Here is a 17,287-nt window from a genome sequence, read left to right as displayed (position 1 = left end):
GGAGTGTCTCCATGAGTTTTACTTGTTGTTTTATAATGATGAGTGGCTTCCTATGTTACAAGTTTCTGGAGACTCCCTAGCAGCCTATACTTGCAGGTTTTGGAGATTTTGTTGGAGATTTACTTGAGCTTATTTTCGGATATATATCTGTTGGTTCTCCAGATTGTCTTGGAGTCTATCTACTTAGGGTTTCTAAGAACCCTAATTTGTGCTACAAGTTTATACCCAAGTGTCCTACTTCTTCCAAACTTCTTCTAGGGTTTGGCTATATATTGAAGACGAAGAGGACCTATTTTTGCTGCTGATTTTCATGCTACTCTACTGCTTTTTTAGAGTATTTTCGTGGGTATTATTCAGGGCATACATTACATGTAAGTGGATTCTAGTTTATTGCTTATTTCATCTTGTAAGCATTGTGGGTTGAATTACTACTTTGATTCCTTGCTCTAGCCTGTTGGAGTAAGTTTATTTGTTGGGTTTGAGCATTGAATGTGTAGCATTCAAGCTTAGGGAGTGAGTTGTTAATTTGCTCTCAGTTATTCACGTTGGTGGAGGTTTGGGAAGATATAGAGGCTAGGAAGATCGAGTCTTCACGTGTAAGTCATTTGTATATCTTATCATCACTAGTGGATAATTTACCCTGGACGTGGCCTCCCAGACGTAGGTGTTTTATCACCGAACTGGGTTACCAACTTTGGTGTTCTTGTGTTCTTCATATTTCTACACGAGTTGTTGCATCAGTCTCTCTGTCGGTTTTAACTTGTGGGTGTGCGAGTTTAAATGTGTTTGGATAGGTGAAACTTTCAGGAATAATTGAGTATCTCTATCTTTAATAATAGAATTTCTCCAATCTCACTCTTTCAATGGGATATGAATCAAATAAAATTACCTTAAATGATAAAAAAATAAACATCTTAATATATCTCAAAATCTCATCTCATCAAAGTAAACAAGAAATTTATTTTGTTATTTTTATCTATCAAAATTAATTCATAAAAATAAATGCCCCATGAAATGTCTACTTCGCCCGGGCGTTGGCCTTGCTAGACTCGGCCTTTATTGTCTACCTTTCTATCTTACGGACGGAATGAGATTCAGTACCACACTTTATGTCTCACTTTGTGTCCCACTTTCAATTTTATTTATTTTCTTATATATTTTTTCTTCAATTTCAACTGTGTATGCTTTAGTTTAATTTTGTGATTATTAATTAGGGTTTATTCCATCAATCTAAGGTATATAGTTATTTTTTATCATATAATTTCACTTTTATTAGCTAATAATAAGTTGAGAAATTCAAAGTCATGGTATATAGTTTTTAAAAAATTTAATTTTTGAAATAAAAATTAAATGTAATTCATAGTATTATAATAAATTTTATTTTAAAAAAATATTTTTAAAATAATAGATATAAACATGTGATACAGTGACACACATAAAATTATGGTACACTGAATTTCATCCCCTTACGGACTAGACTTGTTTTTTTGCCAATTTTCTTGTTTTCTGTCCATGTCTCTCGGTTTTCTTTTATGTTTTGTTCGTTTTATTGCACTCTTGTTAGATTGGTAATCCTTTTTTTTTTGTTGGTATTTTTTCTATTGAATTTTGATCGTAAGATTTTAATGAGGTTTAAGCCTAGTTTATGTCTTGTGCTTTTAAAGATTTTTAGAATTTATCTTTTATTTAAAAAATTGTTTCGATCTCATGTTACTAAAAGGAGTATTATTTTATACTACATAATATCATATTAATAATTTATATAAAATAAATAGAAGTACATAATTTAAAAAGTTATATAAAAATAAAAATAAAATATTTAGAATAAGATTTCTAGTTTTAAGGAAACTATATTACTTAAAAATATAAATTATTTGATATGTTAACATTTTGAATTATCATAATTTATTCATTTTAAATTTCACTTTTTATACAGATGTCATTTTATGGGCTTTCATCCAAGACGTATATTACATATTTATTCAAAACACGATTAATTTTTTTTTTAAATATGCTTTATATACAAAATAAGAAAATGTAGAAATTAAAAATTTAAAGATTAGTGGCGGCTAATTGAGGAGTTAATGGATAATTAATTTAATTTTTGTGTATTAATAAATTGTGACACTGATTTTTCCTTGATATATAAATTTTTCATTAAAAATGATTATAAATTGGAGATTTTTTTAAATACTAATATAAACATATATAGTTAGATATTTCACCGAAAGTGTACCACTTCTTGTGGACTTTTAAGAAAATAGTTAGGAAATGAGTATTAAGTAGAAATGAATGATTGTGATTGAATTGAGAGTGTGATTATATAAAAATGAATGATTGTAATTAAAAAGAGAAAGTGGTGTCATATCCTTAATAATAAAGTGATATATTATTTTTAGGGCTGTCGATCGGTTCGGTTCGGTTACCCATACCCGAATTTTCGGTTACTCGAACCCGAAAATACCATATTTCACTAACCGTTTCCGAACCGTTTTACGTGTTCAATTACCCAATAACCGCTTCAGTTACCCGATTCGGTTATTTGAGTATCCGAAATACCCATTTGAAAAATTAAAATTCAAATAATTTGCTAGATAGAGGATTTGAAACCTTAGTGTCTAGAAATACACAAAGCAACTTATCCACTAGACTAAAGCTTATTCTTATACTTTAAATATATCATAATTTTATTTTAGCTAAGACTCGATTTAAAAAAAATTAATGAATTAATAATTAAAAAATATATAATATATATATTAAATAATTTATTAAATAATTTTTGTTTATTTCGGTTATTGGGTTAACCGATACCCGAAATTTTTCTAAAAATGATACCCGAAATCGAACCGATAATCAAAAAATTTGGTTATTGAATACCCAAACCCGGAAATTTCGATTCGATTAACAGATGATCCAAAATCCAATAACCAATTAGACATCCCTAATTGTTTTGAAATGTTCAATTAGATAATTGTGATAATTTTTAGTTTACGGAGATAGTAATTAATTGTTTCTAGATATCAATAATTTTCAACCAAACTGCCAAAAACGTGCAAAGAAAATTAAAGAATGAATTATGAGGCTAGCAAATGACAACACAAGATTTCTGCACTGCACGTCGCTCTCCCAAGAATGTATCCGAAGCGTAAAAGAGTCATTTCCCGTCATATTACCAAATAAATTTATATTATCATAAAATTAAAGTGCCGAAACCCTAGTGCTGAAATGCATGTCTTTACCGACATATTCATATTAACTAGTATGCCCGCTCGTGCGATGCACGACCAATGTTGAAATTGAACGATATTTTAAATAAATAAATACATATATTAAATATAATTTAAATATAAATAAATGCAAACATAAATCTCAATAAAAAATCGAAGTTATGAACAACATAATCTCAATAAACACATGAATCTAAAAACATTTGAATTTTCAATTTTTGAACTACCAATTAATTATTTATAATTGATAAAAATGAACAAATATAAGTTTAATCTTTTTAGTTGCCATAAATTTTTATAATAGAAAAAAATATAAATAAAAATAATATAAATAATTTCTAACAAAAAAATAAAATAAAAATAGAAAAATGAATGAAATAGAAAAAAAAATGAAGAACCGTAGCATTTAAAGAAAGAAGATAGGAGAGAGAAGAGAGAAAAAAATAATTTTGTGACTTTAAATTATAATAACGTATTTATTTTATAGTATAATTTTTTACATCAAATTAAAGATCTTGTTATCATCTTTAATTTAACATCCATATTGAATATTTTTTTATGAATCAAAATTTATGATTTTTAAAAGGGAATCAAAAAAGTGAGGAGAGAGAAATTTTGATGGGAAAAAGTAGCTGTTATACTGCTCTTTTATATATTATATAGATTTAAATCGTTTTACATTTGTTGTAAACAATTTTATATACCTCAACCTTGTGTATTAGCTAACCTACACAACACCTACTAACAATTAATTTTCAACTAGTTATTTACTAGAAGAATATACCATCAATTAAGTCCCAACACCGCATACAAATTGAGATCTCTATACATATATTATATCGTACACAAGTGGAAACAATACATTACACCATACAAAAGTAGAAAAATACTACACCGTATGCAAACAGAATTAAGTCTAATATCTCTTTTAAAAGAAAGTATTTGAATAGTTTAACTTTGCCATTTAAATTATATGCCTGATAGGCACTCCCCTTTAAACAAGTTGGCTCATTTTTGTTTTTCATCAACCATTGATGATATTTAATTATACTGTACATTATTCGTAAATCTCTTTTATTCACCTTAATTGCCTAGTTAAAATCTATTTTCTTTCTTTATTTTTTATTGATGCTTTAACTAGTCTTAGAATTTCCACAATTTTACATATTATACGATATAATTAATAATTCATTAATAATCTGGTCATTGATTCTGCTAATAAATAAACATCAAGTGTCATTATCCATAAACTAATACTCAAATATATATATATATATATCATACAGAAACACCTCCTAGCTATCACATCATGACTCAATAAAACAAATTGTCTAATTCTTGATGATCAAGTGTTAAACATCTTTAAGATTATACCTCGGTATCGGTTTAATTACATTATAGAAAATCTGCCTTTCAAATCATTGTTTATTTTATAGAAACAAAAAAATCGCAAGATAATTAAGTAACAGAATGTACTTTTCGTCAAACGTGATGAAAATCCAAAACCACAATTTATGAGGCCCAAAAATGATGACTCCAAACATAGAAAGTTTCTGCGACTCCCAACGTGGACAATTTTTTTGGCCCAAACATATTAATATACTAGGTTATATACGATTCTATCACGAGGCTATTTTACTCTACGTAGCCTCCCACTTAAAATAATATTAATAAATAAATAATTTTACTATTTTATCCTTTATCTCATAGCCACAAATTAAATATTTTATAGCCCTAATACCAAATTACTCGTTCAATTTCATCTTCTCCAACCCTTGGAAGATGGCCACGGATTTATGGAAGTTCCCCATTTTCAAGTAGGCATCCATCACTCAACAGTAAACGGCGGCGTCGAGATTCAGAGCGCATTGTTGATGTACATATGCAGCTGATTGTACCCTTTCATGGTGAAATCGAAGGCTACGACGGCTTTCTTTGCATAATTATTATGATTAAGAATTTTGAATTTTCTAGCATTAATGACACAAGCCAAAATCAATCAACAGCATGTTGATTAAAAAATTTGAATTTCCTATCTTATTTCACACCCCTATGGCTTCCTAGTATTTCAGTTTTTATATCTGCGGGTTTGCTTCCATCGGGATATTTCGTTGGGATAATTTTTTCCGTCTCTGCCATAGAGTGAAGTAATTGAATCAAAAAAGAGAAATTATCGAAGGCAGGGCATTCAATTGGGGCAGCAAATGAGGATAACAAGTGAGATCTAAAGGAGGAAGAGACCTACCGTAGGTCATTGTGAGATCAAAACCTTCATTGTAAGGAGTAGAGTCATACTTCTCGAATTCAGTATATTGAACCCCACTTTAGAATAGGATAATTTAAATTTGAAGAACTTCATTATTTTTGGGTTTTTTTGGCAAATTTTTCAATTATTTTTGGACTCTTTTTCAACTTTTGTTTTATATTTGCAATGCAATTTTTGACTTATATTTGCATGCAATTTGAAACTTTTACATGCAATTTATTGAAACTTTTACTTTGACTGTAATTTTTGAAACTTTTATATTTGCATGCAATTTATTGAAACTTTTACTTTGATTTATATTTGCATGTAATTTTTTTCATTATTTTTGGGCTTTTTTGCAATTTTTGAAGAACTTCATTATTGAAACTTTTACTTTGCTTTATATTTGCAATACAATATTTAATTTATGAATGTTCTTTTCTTTTTTCAATTTGATTGGTCATATATAATAAAAAAAATATATATATAAATATAACAGGAGTATTCTTCACGAATCACACCTTATAATTTTTGAAAATCCGTATCCCCGCACCTGAATCGTATCGCTCCCGCCCCCTTCACAAATCGCACCCTATATTTGTGATAGCAACAAGAATATCTTGAACCTACAAACATAAAACTTTTAGGTTTATATCAAAGTAATATCAGTTTATGCGATCGTTAACACTACAAGAAATTAAGGGTTTTAGCCACACATGGATGTGTGGCTAAAAGTATATTTATGTGTCACTATTTCTTTTTACAAATAAAAGGTCCATTTCTACAAAAATATTGATTCTATGTCCAAGTTTAAAGGTCCGATATATCATTTCGATGTTAATACATTATTTTTTTCCCAAGAAGCCTACCACTTTTTGTACATTTCTTATACAGTTATACTTATATATAATAAGGTTGCGTTTATTTTGATGGATAAATTTTTTCATGGAAAAGGATGAATAACAAAAATTTATGTCTTTAAATGTCTCATTTCTTTTTCCATATTTTACATAAAAGATAAGTTCGCCATTTTTTCTTCTTTATTTTCACTTTAAGGATGAATAAAATTATCCCTCCATTTTTGGTGTGATAATATTATTCATCCTTGAAGTGAAAATAAGGAAGGAAAATGGTGAACTTATCTTTTATGTAACATGTGGAAAAAGAAATGAGACATTTAAAGGCATAAATTTTTGTTATCCATCTTTTTTCATTGATAAATTTATCCATCAAAGTAAATGCGCCCTAAAGGTATAAGAAAAATATGTAACTATAGTAGAATTATTGTACTTTGTATATATATATAGGGAAATTTGCACCAAAATACACAAACTTTGCCGAAAATCCATATTTGACGCGATGTTAGGATTTTATATTTTAATACACCAATTTAAGAAGTTGTTCAATTTTGACACATTTTTCAATTCCGGCGACCGGCATTCTGACGTGGACGCCGGAATGCCAATGTCGCAGCCACGTCACACACCCACTCTCTCTCACTCTCTACACGTCACCTCCCCCCTCCCCCCCGTCGGACCCTCCCCCTCCCCAGAACCGCGTCGCACCACCGCCGCCGAGCCCAGCCTCCCGCCGTCAGCCACTTCCCCCTCCCCAGAACTGCGTCGCACCACCGCCGTCGAGCCCCACAGCCACAAACCCTCCCTCCCGCCGTCAGCCACTTCCCCCTCCCCAGAACAGCGGCGCACCCGCCACCTCCACCAACCAAACCAACCTGATTTCCCACCACCACCGTCGATAGAGAGAGAGTGAGGGGAGGCAATTGGACAGCGGGGCTGTTCGGCGGAGAGAGCGATGGCGGCCTCAGCCTTTGAGGTCGACCGACGGTCCAGAGAGGGTGAGGTCGACGGCGGTGGTGGCCGATGGCTGCTGCTGTTCGTCTGTCAATGAGAGGGGGCGAGTCCGACAGTAACCTCGCCGGAAATTGTAGGAGAAAGAGGGTTTAGGGATTTAGAGAGAGTGATTTGTGGATTTGGGGATTTTTGTGAGGGAGGAGATAAGGGGGACGAGCGAGAGAGTGAGAGTCGGGGGAAGGAAGGAAAGATAGAGAGAGCGGCGGCGGCACTCGCCGGCCGTCTGTCGACGGGAAATTGAGAGAAAAGGGGGAGAGTTTCATGAGTTACTTCATCTGGTTCGGTTTTGAGAATGAAAAAACGGGATTTGAGTGAGTTTGATGAGGGGAAGAAGGTGGTGGTGGCAGCTGGTGGCGATTTTGCCGGGAATGGAAGGCGGCGGCGCCGGCAGGAGAGAAGAGGGAAGAGAGGTAGGGAGAAAGAGGGTGGAGGGCGGCGAGAGTGATGAGAGAGAAGGGGGAAGGTGACGTGTATAGAGAGAGAGAGAGAGAGTGGGGTGTGAGAGAGAGAGTGGAGTGTGTGTGTGTGTGTGTGACGTGGTGATGATGTGGCATTCCGGCGTCCACGTCAGAATGCCGGTCGCCGGAATTGAAAAATGTGTCAAAATTGAACAACTTCTTAAATTGGTGTATTAAAATGTAAAATCCTAACATCGCGTCAAATATGGATTTTCGGCAAAGTTTGTGTATTTTGGTGCAAATTTCCCTATATATATATATATCATTGTGCCCAAAAATATCACCTATAATGGAAAGCTAAAAGAACATAGGAATTTACATGGTTCGATCATAAAAATCTACATTCACGGAGGGTCGGCTGGAAAGCCTGGAATATTTCACTATTTGTGGTGGGAGTTTACAATTACAGAGTTGATTAATTAAATAATGAATATATGCCTCTATTTATAAACAAAATACTAAGAATTCTACTAGGAAAAGGACTCCATTTAGACTTATAACATGGCCATAATTCTTTATATTTATCTTTTTCTTCATGATAATCTCCTTCTTTATCGAGAATTTGATAGTCATCAAGATAGCTCCAAATCCCGAAAATCAGGGCTATTCTTGGGTTGACAGCGCTGTTATCGCTGAATTAGCCTTAATACTCCGGTTTTCAAGGGATGCATATTTTTGTCCTCATCAGCTTCTCCCCCTACTACTCTAGTCAAAAACACGACAAGTTAAGTGTTTTGGCTAGACTAAAGAACTTCAAGTGGCATAGCTGAATTCGGCGTAACAACATTGTTGCTTTTATTTGTGGTACAAGTACCAAATTACTTAGTATTGTTTTTCGCTTTGCTTTATGTTAGTATTTTTGGCACAAATTATAATATTAGTGCCAAAAGTACCATCCGAACCCGCGTGCCCAACCCGATTTGGTTTGCCCAAATTTAGGGCAATACAGACCGAAATTGCAAAAACTAATCGAAATTTGTGTTTTTAAGATGAGATAGCCAAATATTGAGTTCCATTGTTCAATATAACCATCTCAGATTTTGGCTCTTTTTTATTTTCTTTCTTTTTTCAGCTTAAATCAGTTTTTAGTATTGTGTCATTTTTTTCTATACCAATCAAAAAATATACTTTTTTTTATGATATTTATAATTTTCATATGTCATATGATAATTAAGTTAGCATCTATTTTTTATATAAAAAAAATATAAAAATATTTTTCGTGCATTGCAACCATGCAAATGCTAGTATATACATATACATACACACACACACACCCACACACACATATATATAGAGAGGTGTAATTTAAGTTTTGAATTATTAAATATAATTGTGTAAGTTTAATTGTGAGAGTGTTTTTATTAATTTACTCCCTCCGTTCCATTGATATTGTCATGTTTCTATTTTTAGTAATGGTTTTACACTACAAATGTTCGCTTATTTTATTATCACGCCGCAAGTGTACGTGTTATTGTGTACAGTAGCAAACAAGGTTGAATCCACATGGACCAATTAATATTAATTCATATCCTAGATTATTATTCTATATCTGGACAACAGAATTGAAGGTTTGATTTTAAAACTAAGAAATATAAATATTGGAAAACAAAGCAAGGAAGAATCAAATAGAAATAAATTATCCCAAGGTAGAGGTTTCAACAGATTCAATTCAACAATCAAGATAATTCTTCTAGGACAATCTCAAAGCTAGTCTATACTCACTCTCGTGGCGTACAAACCGTTGATTACATGCAAGGCTACCGTCCCCGGATCACACTTCTAACATACAACTCCTAAAAGTTCCTAGGGTTAATGTCCTTACAAATACCAATTTCCTTTAGAATTAAAATAAATATATTCTATGTTCTTCGTTCAGGTAATAATTATCATCTCCCGATAACAAATTAAAACCCAAGATTATGCTAAATTGGTGATCAGGCAATAAAGCAAACAACAGGCACAAGAACATAAAAATGATAAATAAATCTGATTAATTGAATCAAAGCTGTCAAGAATCCAAATTTGTTTACTTCTTAAACCCTAAGATAAAAAGTGAGTGTAAAGCAAAGTGTGTGTAAGGCAAAGGTGACAGCACTGAGGTCGTCAGCGTTGGGAATGACTATGAATAAAGGAACTCGAATAGAGTTTCTGGGAGAAAACCACGAAGGACAAGAGCCTTAGAGCCATCTTGAGAGGGTTTAAACACTATGTGTGTCAGGGCTGGAATGAAGTAAGAAGGGGCAACACTGAAAACTTGAACAGAGCTGGCATAGTCAGGAGGGGAACTTCAGAGCTGGTAGAGAGGGGCAACGCTGGGAAAGATTGGAAACACCATCGATTGATAACGACCTCGAAAGATTCCCTTTAACCGCCAGGGTCACTATCAATCATGTAATTACTAGTTTACCCTTGTCTTAGGCTTCTATAAATAGAGGATGCGTCGGTCATTGTAAACACATGCTATCTGAACTTTAATACAATACTCTATTTTCTCGCTTTAGTTGTTCTCATATCTTCTCTCAATTCACCTACACATTACAGGTGAATCACTTTCCTCATAATCAAATGGTGAAATTATTGAACACATCATAAACCCTAGGACAAAAAGTTTTCTAGCCACACATAGACATATGAACTAGCAATGGAAAATCAAGAATAAAAATAAACATATTCACAAATAAACCGTAGTTAAATCGTGAATCTTCAGTTCTTGCTCTGGATGTGTTCTCCGTCTCTCTCAGCTCTCAGGAAAAATAAAATATGATAAAAGTCATTTTCAATATGTTTCAAGGGAGTATTTATATGCCATAAATCTCAAAATATAGGTTAAAACCGTGTAGGATCGAAAAATAGTTGAAATAATAAAAAAAATGCGCAAAAACTGAGCTAGCACGCGGCCTGAGGCGCGGTCGCGCGCCCAACCCATATGTGGCGCCGAAATGCCCGACGAGGTCCTGATAGCTTTGCGCAGCGATTTTGTGTCTTTGTGAGCAAATAATATGTATGTTTATCAACAAATAATATGGCCTCACGTCTTTACACACTTTTACTACACTAATTTAACTCTCCTTAATAATCGTTCCCAAAATAAATGGGACAAGCCTAATGGGACGGAGGGAGTATTAAATATAAAATTTTATAATTTAAATTTAGGATATTAAGTTTTTTAAAATATTTAAATAATAAAATATAATAATATTGTGCATGTGTGTACATACTAGTAAAATTAAAATTACGTGTATATAGAAGTTAGAATCTCATAACAAATTTAAATAGTTATTTATTTATATAGTTAAAATATATTTGTCGAATTTTATCTTGAGTTGATTCTGACTTCAATTGTATATATATCTTAATATATACTCCCTCCGTTCCACGAATCTTGACACGTTTGGATTCGGCACGGGAATTAAAGAATTGTAGATTAGTGTTTTAAGTGTGTAGTTAATAAAATATAAAAGTGGTAAAGTAGGAGAGAGAATGTAATAAAAGTGATAAAGTAGGAGAGAGAATGTAATAATTATTACCCAAAATGGAAACGTGTCAAGATTCGTGGGATGGCCCAAAAAGAAAAACGTGTCAAGATTTGTGGGACGGATGGAGTACATGTTTATGTAATTTAATTACACATTTTTTATTTTAAATAGTATTCTAGTAATAAAAAGAGCTAATTATTATTAATATTCATATATGTTTCTATTTAAATTGTGTGATTATGAAATTTTATCTATATATTTGTAATAAAATTATATTTTTTATTGTATTTATATATTTTATATAATGATTAAGTTAATATTTATTGTGCATATATATATATATATATATATGTCATGCATTGCATAAAAAAATATTATTATAAAATAGAGATAAAAATTACTTCCTCTGCTGCTATCCCATAACAGTGTCATAGTTTGTTTCGGCACGAGAATTTATACGAATATGATTAAAGAGTAAAAAATAAAAAGTGATGGAGCTTTTTTTTGTGAGAGAAATACAATCAAAGTGGAGATAATTAAAGATAAAAAAGTAAAAAGTAATAGAGCTCATTTACTTATTTTAAAACTACAATAGTTATTGAACAATTAAAAAAAAACTAAGACTCTTGTTATGGGACGGGGGGAGTAATATCTACTCCTCCTTAATAGTGCTATTGGATAATGGGAATAAGAATTGAGCCACTACCTCTCATTATTTAAAACTGAGGAAATACTGAAATGCCACTAGATTATATTCTATGACGTTTTTTATTGTTCTCGTCGTTTTATTAATAATGGTTTATTTAATTTGAGCTCGTTGTGGAATTTGATGGATTTCTATGGATTTTAAAAGTCTGAGTGTATTCGTTCAAGACTTTTAAAAGTCTGCAGAAATCTGAGTGTATTCGTTCAAGACTTTTAAAAGTCCATATAAATCTGGGTGTATTCGTTTTAGACTTTTTAAAATCCATACAAATTTAGGTGTATTCGTTATTCCATTGATTTAAAATCCGGAATGACTTTCATGGATTTCATCCAAAAAATACACACGACGAAATCCGGCCAAGAACCACGAGAATTGAAATCCATGAAGTTTTAAGCGAGGGCTGAGTTCCAGCGCCCGCAGCCAAGAAGCCAGCGAGCGCTGGAACTCAGCAATCGTTGAGAGTTTCCAGCGGCCGCTGGGTGTGCGAGCGCTGGGAATAATCATTGTAAAAACCCAGCGACCGCTGACTGTTAATCTGGCTGAGTTGCGCGGATGTGATCAATAGTAAAGGCCAACACAATGTGTATTCGCATGAATTATGAAAATCGAAAATTGGTCCGAAAATTGGTCATCGATACGATTCACACAAAGTATCTAATATTCTGATAAAATAGTAGTAGGTGGTACTGGTGCCTTAATGCTTTATCCCCACAAAAGATCTGGCCATCGATACGATTCACACAAAGTTCCATTTTTCAACCATTGCTTATTTTTTCTTTCATTTTCTGTTACACAATCCCACTGACTGAACATAAATTGGTCCGAAAATTGGTCCGAAAGCTGAGCAGTACCAAATGGTATTTTGCTTACTGAAAATTGGTGATTTTGTTGAATCAATGCTTAATCTGCCAGTTCATTATCAATGATTATTCCCAGCGCTAGCTGGAACCCAGCGATCGCTGGGTTTTCAGCGCTCACTGGAACTCAGCGGTCGTTGGGTTTCTTCTAGCGGGCGCTTGTTCTCCGCGGGCGCTGGTTTCATGGAATTCAATTCCAAAATTATCCCGTAAAGTCTTCGAAAATCAGTGAAAATCGGGGTGAAATCCAACCAAGAATTCTTTGAAAGTCGTCTGGAATCTATGTGAATTCCATGGAATTTAAATTTCATGGACTTTTTAAAGTCTGTGGAAATCCACAACGAATACACCCCCCTAAAGATAGGGTATTTAGAATGTAAAATAAATGAATAACTTATAAGAATGATGTATAAAATAAATTTATAATATAAAGTAAGTAAAGATCATTTATTTAGAGTCTAAAGTTAATTGAATATTGTGCGTATATTGATAAGCAGTAGAGTGATTAGTATATAAAACGAAAAGTTTTAGATTTGAGTTTATTGTTGCACGATTTTTCTTGAATAAAATTTTAACTGATCAAAAAAAATATATACAAAAGAAAATCTAATTTACTAATTAAATGAAAAAAGTATTATTATTATTTGCTAAAATAGTTACTCCAAGAGATAACCATCGCAAACTCTCACATTGTTGATAAAGACGGACTATTTCACCTCACCCAGACGGCATCCAACCACCCATTGGCACGTGGCAAAGAGAATCCTATGCGCCGCTTTAACGGCCGCCAACGAACCCACCCTAACAAAACCGCAAGAGGCAGATAGATTCCGTTGATCCTGACCGTTGCCCCGCTGCCAACCCGCGTGATCTGACGGCTGGGATTTGACCCCACCAACCGACCAACAGGATACAGCCACGTTCCGGTAAAACGACAGCCGCTTACCTGCAATCGCCGGTTACCAACCGCATGAACAAGAACTCCGCTCCATTTATGCGATCCTTTTTCTTTCTATTTTCACCCATTTTTCTTCCTTCCCTCTTCTTTATCGTCCGTACGAATTTCTTTGTTTTTTCCAGTTTTTTTCTAAAAAATTAATTGAAATTTCCGTTTTTTTTTTTTTCCCCTGATTTTTTTCATTCTATCTATTTAGGGAAGATCAGTTTCGATTGTTATTTGAGTTGGATGAATGCTCTGTATTTGAATTAAGGGTTTGAGTTTTATACTCTGTAGCTTTGCTATTGGAATTTTTTGCTTTCCATAAAGGGATTATGATCTATTGGTCTGAAGTTTTGCTTTATTAAATTTTGCTTCCTCTATCTTAGAGTAATTTTGGGGAAGCATTTCGGGTTCTGATCTGTGGTAACTGGTAAAGTTTTAACTATCCAAATCTGATCTTTTTGAGTTCAATTAGGGTTTCATGATGCTTGGTTGAACAATTGATGCATTTTAGCTTGGGAATTTGAAGGTGATTTGTGGGGTTTTTTCGCCCTTAGGTGAAGGTTCATCTTAGCAATTCTAGTGGGGTTTGATGAGAGTACTGTGAATGGTTTCATGCATTATTTAGTCGAAAAGAGGGGTTGATCTTGCTTAGGAGAATTGGAGTTGATGTTTTGGGAGGAATATGGCTGCTTATGCTGATAGTTCTCTTCAGTTTAGTGATATAGGATGTGATTGTAGTGAGGGTAATGGTGAGGTTTCCGTGGTGAAAGATGAGACTTCGGAAAATGAGAATGAGTCAAAGCAAACGCTGAATGGTAAACCACCGCGGCATCTATCTGTTGTGAGGCATTCTATGAGCACTGATACATTTGTGTCATCTGCAGATTTGGTGGTAAACTACTTATTTCTGTGATCTGATGCAACAGCTGTGTTTGTGTGTTTAGTTATGCAGAGTGCTTGATTACGTAAATAGTGTGTGAATCATGTTTGTATGGTGAGCAATATAAGTTAGCAATATTTTTAAGATATTCCATATCTGGTCTTTAAATCTTGTTCGAATTGTTTATGGTTCGATATTATAGTTCAGTATCATATGTATATAACTGTGGATCTCATTACATTCCATCATAGAATTTTACTTCCAAACCTTTATTCTAGCTGCTGCCTTGAGCAACGGGGATTTGGGAAGGCATGTATGCGTATTTCAACGTTGGAAAAAATGAGGGTGGTCAATATTGTGAAATATTAACGATAGCAATCATCTAAGAAGAAGAGTTGCTCCATGTGTGGAATGCTTTGATGAGTTGCATGTTAAAAATCTTCAGGAAAAATGTGCCGTTGAATTGTCACTGTTTCTTTCTTGTTTTTTTGGTTGGAAGTGGCATAAGTTCAGAAAATATGGGTTTTCGTTTCATGTATGTGTGCTGCTTTATGTGTGATGAGCTAACATGTTCTATGTATATCTATCTACCAGGATTTTGATCTTGGAGGGGCTGGAATCAATTCACCATCAGACATAAAATCGAGCTTCCTACCAATTTTTCGGTCTGGAAGCTGTGCTGAGAAAGGACCTAAGCCCTCTATGGAGGATGTACACATCTGCATAGATAACTTGCCTTATTATTTAAGTGAATCAGTGGATGTCCCTTCGCCTGGAGCTTTCTATGGGGTAAGTTTGAAACTGAAATGTTTTTCGATCCTTTCATCTCCCACTGAAAGGGTGTATTTACTAATTTTGGATTGCAGATAAACATGCGGAGGTCTTGAACCTATTAAAGAAATATATTTGTGTATAAAGAATTTGACGTAGACTAGATTGTATGCCTGCATTTGCTTTGATCATTGAGACAAAAATTTGGCATTACATGGACATTTTAAAGGGGAATTATATGTTGATATTGTATTATGTGTATGTTGACGATGGCTTCAATGTTTCGTTGTTGAGGATCAGTCTCATGTAGTTTTTCCACCTAATTTGGACTATCCTTCTTTCGACCGTGATTATGAGTGCCTTTGACAAGTGTAGGATTTAGGGCTTAGACTGTGATAATTGAGCATCTTTGACAAGTAAAGTGTTCTCATGGAGCATTAAGATGCCGTTTTAAAACTCCATTCTTTCATTCTATTCTCGTGATATTCTCTAATCATTGGTCACATTTTACACGAAGCAGGTATTTGATGGCCATGGAGGTATAGACGCTGCATCATTTGTCAGGGAGAAGCTTCTTAAATTCATAGTTGAAGATTCTTTCTTCCCTGTTTGTCTGGAAAGAGCGATCAAGAGCGCGTTTCTGAAAACAGATTATGCATTTGCCGATGATAGTTCTCTCGACATATCGTCTGGCACCACAGTATTGACTGCATTCATCTCTGGGAGGTAAGAAAAGCTACATAATTCATGTATGACCATTTATAATTTGTCTGCAGAATCGTAAGAGTTTGATGTTCGTTCCCTTTGCAGAAAAATGATAGTAGCCAATGCTGGAGACTGTCGAGCCGTGCTGGGAAAACGCGGCAGGGCCATCGAGATGTCGAGAGACCACAAGCCTAACTTCACGTCTGAAAGAATCAGAATCGAGAAGCTAGGAGGAGCCATATACGATGGCTACCTCAACGGCCAGCTATCCGTGTCTCGCGCCTTGGGCGACTGGCACATGAAGGGGCCGAAAGGGTCTGCCTCTCCATTGAGCGCGGAACCAGAGCTGCAGGAGACGCTGCTAACAGAGGAAGACGAGTTCTTGATCCTAGGGTGCGACGGCCTGTGGGAGGTGATGAGCAGCCAGTACGCGGTCACAATGGCTCGGAAAGAGCTGATGCTGCACAACGACCCTGAGCGGTGCTCGAGGGAGCTGGTAAGGGAGGCACTGAAGCGCAACACGTGTGATAACCTGACCGTCGTCATTATATGCTTCTCCCCCGACCCGCCGCCTCGGATCGAGATTGCCCCGACCCGAGTGAGGCGGAGCATATCGGCTGAGGGGCTGAATCTTCTCAAGGGAGCTTTGGAAGGCAGGTTGTGAGAGATGTGATACTGACTGAAATGGGGGTTTACATGCTGATTTCTCATTGTTTTTTGGTTCTTTTTCTTTGAGAATTTGTTCTGGAGTATCTGTAGTGAAATGTTGTATAAATGGGATGAATTTAACCATTAGCTTTTTTAGCTTGGTTAAGGATGATTTCTGTTGTTGTACCTTAGCACAGAGGCATGTTATCCTACATGAGCCAAATTTATTTGTCATATATATAGAATCCTTATTTTTTATTATTTATGAATTACATAACTTAGTTTATGGTTTATTTAATTTACTACAAATTTATTAAAATATTCTATAATAATAATAATAATAATAATAATACGTAACCTTTTGAGCCCTCGGTTCATTATAATTTATACCGAGTTTTTGAAGCCTGGGATAGATATGATTATTTCGAAATACACCCGTAGGTAAGTAGACCAATCACAAGGTTTGACGGCTCAGTAGGGTGCCGAGCATGAGCTACAAA

The 17,287-nt window shown here is 34.3% G+C and overlaps 1 protein-coding gene across 1 annotated transcript; it reads left to right on the top strand.

Moving 5' to 3' along the window:
- Nucleotides 1-13,657: 13,657 nt before the first annotated feature.
- Nucleotides 13,658-17,048, top strand: LOC131010995 (probable protein phosphatase 2C 27). Its single transcript, XM_057938726.1, has 4 exons — nt 13,658-14,675; nt 15,258-15,452; nt 15,955-16,160; nt 16,245-17,048. Exons 1-4 carry the CDS (start codon nt 14,466-14,468, stop codon nt 16,801-16,803), a joined length of 1,170 nt encoding a protein of 389 aa, XP_057794709.1. The 5' UTR covers nt 13,658-14,465; the 3' UTR covers nt 16,804-17,048.
- Nucleotides 17,049-17,287: the final 239 nt, after the last annotated feature.

This window comes from Salvia miltiorrhiza, chromosome 2, assembly GCF_028751815.1.
Source record: "Salvia miltiorrhiza cultivar Shanhuang (shh) chromosome 2, IMPLAD_Smil_shh, whole genome shotgun sequence".
NCBI lineage: Eukaryota > Viridiplantae > Streptophyta > Magnoliopsida > Lamiales > Lamiaceae > Salvia > Salvia miltiorrhiza.
This window is presented reverse-complemented; position numbering and strand designations above follow the sequence as displayed.

Bases quoted from the DNA above. Each gene is read 5' to 3' on its own strand.
- LOC131010995 (XM_057938726.1), top strand. From the start codon at position 14,466: ATGGCTGCTTATGCTGATAGTTCTCTTCAGTTTAGTGATATAGGATGT. The intron at 14,676-15,257 runs GTAAACTACTTA...TCTATCTACCAG, and splicing joins TGTCATCTGCAGATTTGGTG to GATTTTGATCTTGGAGGGGC. The intron at 15,453-15,954 runs GTAAGTTTGAAA...TACACGAAGCAG, and splicing joins CGCCTGGAGCTTTCTATGGG to GTATTTGATGGCCATGGAGG.